This window comes from Meleagris gallopavo, unplaced genomic scaffold, assembly GCF_000146605.3.
Source record: "Meleagris gallopavo isolate NT-WF06-2002-E0010 breed Aviagen turkey brand Nicholas breeding stock unplaced genomic scaffold, Turkey_5.1 ChrUn_random_7180001899703, whole genome shotgun sequence".
Classification (NCBI taxonomy): domain Eukaryota; kingdom Metazoa; phylum Chordata; class Aves; order Galliformes; family Phasianidae; genus Meleagris; species Meleagris gallopavo.
Window position 1 is genome coordinate 1,767 of NW_011163001.1, and position 4,347 is coordinate 6,113.

General features: G+C 58.1%; 1 protein-coding gene across 1 annotated transcript; it reads left to right on the forward strand.

The window, feature by feature from the left end:
- Positions 1 to 1,496: 1,496 nt before the first annotated feature.
- Positions 1,497 to 3,779, forward strand: LOC104916454 (integrin alpha-10-like). Its single transcript, XM_010727493.2, has 2 exons — positions 1,497 to 1,779; positions 2,837 to 3,779. The coding sequence occupies exons 1-2, from the start codon at positions 1,497 to 1,499 to the stop codon at positions 2,983 to 2,985; spliced, it is 432 nt and encodes a 143-aa protein (XP_010725795.1). The 3' UTR covers positions 2,986 to 3,779.
- Positions 3,780 to 4,347: the final 568 nt, after the last annotated feature.

Here is a 4,347-nt window from a genome sequence, read left to right on the forward strand (position 1 = left end):
GGTTGGGATGGGTTGGGGTTGGGGTTGGGGTTGGGATGGGTTGGATGCGGTGCGGTGCAGTGCGGTGCTGTGTGGTGCAGTGCAGTGCTGAGTGCGGTGCGATGCAATGCAGTGCGATGCAGTGCGGTGCTGTGCAGTGCTGTGCAGACTGGTGCTGTGCAATGCAGTGCTGTGTGATGCAGTGCGATGCAGTGCGGTGCTGTGTGCGATGCAATGCAGTGCGGTGCTTTGCAATGCGATGCTGTGCTGTGCGGTGCAATGCGGTGCTGTGCAGCGCTGTGCAATGCTGTGCTGTGTGCTGCAGTGCAGTGCTGTGTGGTGCAGTGCTGTGCAATGCGATGCAGTGCGGTCCTGTGCTGTGCTGTGCGGTGCTGTGTGCGGTGCGATGCAATGCAGTGCGGTGCAGTGCGGTGCTGTGCAGTGCAGCGTGGCGCTTTGCAATGCGATGCTGTACGATGCAGTGCTGTGCTGTGCTGTGTGAGGTGCAGTGCGGTGCTGGCGGTGCTGTGCAATGCGATGCAGTGCAGTGCAGGGCTGTGCAGTGTGGTGCTGTGTGGTGCAGTGTGATGCTGTGTGATGCAGTGCAGTGCTGTGTGATGCGGTGCAGTGCTGAGTGACGCAGTGCAGTGCTGAGTGACGCAGTGCGATGCTGTGCGATGCAGTGCAGTGCTGTGCGATGCAGTGCGGTGCTGTGCAATGCAGTGCTGTGCTGTGTGATGCAGTGCTGTGTGATGCAGTGCCATGTTGAGTGATGCAGTGCAGTGCTGTGTGATGCAGTGCAGTGCTGTGTGGTGCAGTGCAGTGCTGTGTGATGCAGTGCGATGCAGTGCTGTGTGATGCAGTGTGATGCAGTGCTGTGCGATGCAGTGCTGTGCGATGCAGTGCTGTGCGATGCAGTGCAGTGCGATGCAGTGCTGTGTGATGCAGTGTGATGCAGTGCTGTGCGATGCAGTGCTGTGCGATGCAGTGCAGTGCTGTGTGATGCAGTGTGATGCAGTGCTGTGCGATGCAGTGCTGTGCGATGCAGTGCAGTGCTGTGTGACGCAGTGCGATGCAGTGCTGTGCGATGCAGTGCTGTGCGGTGCAGTGCTGTGCGATGCAGTGCTGTGCAATGCAGTGCGATGCAGTGCTGTGCGATGCAGTGCGATGCAGTGCTGTGTGATGCAGTGCTGTGAGATGCAGTGCGGTGCAGTGCCGTGCGGTGCAGTGCTGTGCGATGCAGTGCTGTGCGATGCAGTGCTGTGTGATGCAGTGCTGTGTGATGCAGTGCTGTGCGATGCAGTGCTGTGCAGTGCAGTGCTGTGTGATGCAGTGCTGTGTGATGCAGTGCTGTGCGATGCAGTGCAGTGCTGTGCGATGCAGTGCAGTGCTGAGTGATGCAGTGCGATGCAGTGCTGTGCTGTGTGATGCAGTGCTGTGTGATGCTGTGCGTTGCAGTGCAGTGCTGTGTGATGCTGTGCAGTGCTGAGTGATGCAGTGCGATGCAGTGCCGTGCGATGCAGTGCGATGCAGTGCTGTGCTGTGCGATGCAGTGCGACGCAGTGCTGTGCGATGCAGTGCTGTGCGATGCAGTGCTGTGCGATGCAGTGCGGTGCAGGGCGGTGCTTGCGGTGCCACAGGTGCTCGGCCATTACCTGCGGCGGCAGCGCAGCCCGGCGCAGTTCGTGCGCGAGATCCGCTCCATCGCCAGCCGCCCCGCGCTCTTCTTCAACGTCAGCGACGAGCGAGCGCTGCGCGGCATCGTGGGCGCCCTGGGGGACCGGATCTTCAGCCTCGAGGGTCAGCGGCAGCGCGGCGTCACGGGGACACGGAGCTGTAGGGACACGGATCTGTAGGGACACGGATCTGTAGGGACACGGATCTGTAGGGACACGGAGCTGTAGGGACACGGGTCTGTAGGGACACGGAGCTGTAGGGACACGGATCTGTAGGGACACGGAGCTGTATGGACACGGGTCTGTAGGGACAGGGAGCTGTAGGGACAGGGAGCTGTAGGGACGCGGAGCTGTAGGGACGCGGATCTGTAGGGACAGGGAGCTGTAGGGACACGGGTCTGTAGGGACACGGGTCTGTAGGGACACGGGTCTGTAGGGACGCGGAGCTGTAGGGACACGGGTCTGTAGGGACACGGATCTGTAGGGACATGGAGCTGTAGGGACACGGAGCTGTAGGGACACGGAGCTGTAGGGACACGGGTCTGTAGGGATACAGCCCCATAGGGACACGGACCTATTTTGACACGGGCCCATAGGGACAGCGCCCCAAGGAGACACGGCCCCATAGAGACACGGCCCCATAGAGACATGGCCCCATAGAGACATGACCCCATAGAGATGGCACCCATTAGGGACAGGGCCCCATAGAGGCATTGCCCCATAGAGGCATTGCCCCATATAGGCACTGCCCCACAGAGTCAGGCCTGCAGAACCCAACCCCATAGAGACTGCCCCATAGGGACAGCGCCCCATACGGACAGCCCCATAGAGACACTGCCCCACAGAGACTCAGCCCCACAAAGGCACTCCCCCATAAACTGCCCCATACAGCCCAGCCCATAGAGACATGGCCCCATAGAAACAGCCCTATAGAGCCCAACCCATAGAGGCACTGCCCCATAGAGACACAGCCCCATAGAACCCACCCCATAGAGAAACGGCCCCATTGAGACACCGTCCCAAAGTTGCCCCATAGGGACCCCAAAATTGACCCCGTAGCGACGCAGCCCCAAATCAGCCCCTGCAGCGATAGGAACCCCAAACCGACCCCATAGCGACGCGACCCCAGAGGCCCCGCAGCGCCACGTGTGGGGTGACCCCATAAGGCTGTGACCCCACAGGGACCCACGGGGACAACGGGAGCGCCTTCGCCTTGGAGATGGCACAGAGCGGGTTCTCCGTTCATCCCCTGCAGGTGTGGGGTGGATTTGGGATCGGGATTGGGGGTCAGGATTTGGGGTCAGGATGGGGGATCGGGTTTTGGGGTTGAATATGGAGTTGGGATTTGGGGTCGGGATATGGGATCTGGATTTGGGATCAGGGTGGGGGGATAAAATATGGGGTTGGAATATGGGATTGGGATTTGGGGTTGGAATATGGAATATGGGGTTGGGATTGGGTTCAGGTTTTGAGGTCGGGATGTGGGATCGGGTTTTGGGGTTGAATATGGAGTTGGGATTTGGGGTCGGGATATGGGATCTGGATTTGGGATCAGGGTGGGGGGATGAAATATGGGGTTGGAATATGGGATTGGGATTTGGGGTTGGAATATGGGATTGGGATTTGGGGTTGGAATATGGGGTAGGGATTTGGGGTTGGGATTGGGTTTGGGATATGAGGTCAGGATGTGGGATGAGGTTTTGGGATTGATTACGGAGTTGGGATTTGGAGTCGGGATCTGGATTTAGAGTTGGGTTGGAATTGGGTTAAGATCGAGATTTGGGATCGGGATTTGGGATTGGGATGTGAGGTTTGGGATTTGGGTCAGGGATATGCAGTTGGGATATGGGGTTGAGATCAGGATTTGGGATGGGGATTTGGGGTTTGGACAGGATTGGGATTTGGGGTTGGGTTATGGAGTTGGGATTTGGAGTCAGGATTTGGGGTTGAGATATGGGGTCAGGATATGGGACTGGGATCTGGGGTTGGGATGTGAGGTTTGGAATATGGGGTTGGTGTTTGGGGTTGGGATGTGAGGTTTGGAATATGGGGTTGGTGTATGGGGTTGGGATGTGAGGTTTGGGATATGGGGTTGGTGTTTGGGGTTGGGATGTGAGGTTTGGGATATGGGGTTGGCATTTGGGGTTGGGTTGGGATGTGAGGTTTGGGATATGGGGTTGATGTTTGGGGTTGAGACGTGTGTTTGGGGCTTGGGGCCAGGGCTTGAGGTTGGGATATGGGATTTGGGATATGGGGTCAGGGATATGAGATTGAAATTTGGGGCTGAGATCAGGATTTGGGGTTGGGATTTGGGGTTGGGATATGGGATACGGATTTGGGGTCAGCTTATGAGGCTGGGATTTGGGGCCGGGATGTGGGGTCAGGTCATGGGGTCAGGATGTGGGGCCAGAATGTGGGGTTGGGTTATGGGCTCAGTTTATGGGGCCGGGATGTGGGGTTGGGTTATGGGGTCAGGTTATGGGGTCAGGATGTGGGGCCAGGTTATGGGGTCAGGTTATGGGGCTGGGATGTGGAGTCAGGTTATGGGGTCAGGTTATAGGGTCAGGTTATGGGGTCAGGATGTGGGGCCAGGTTATGGGGTCAGGATGTGGGGCCAGGTTATAGGGTCAGGTTATGGGGCTGGGATGTGGAGTCAGGTTATGGGGTCAGGTTATGGGGTCAGGATGTGGGG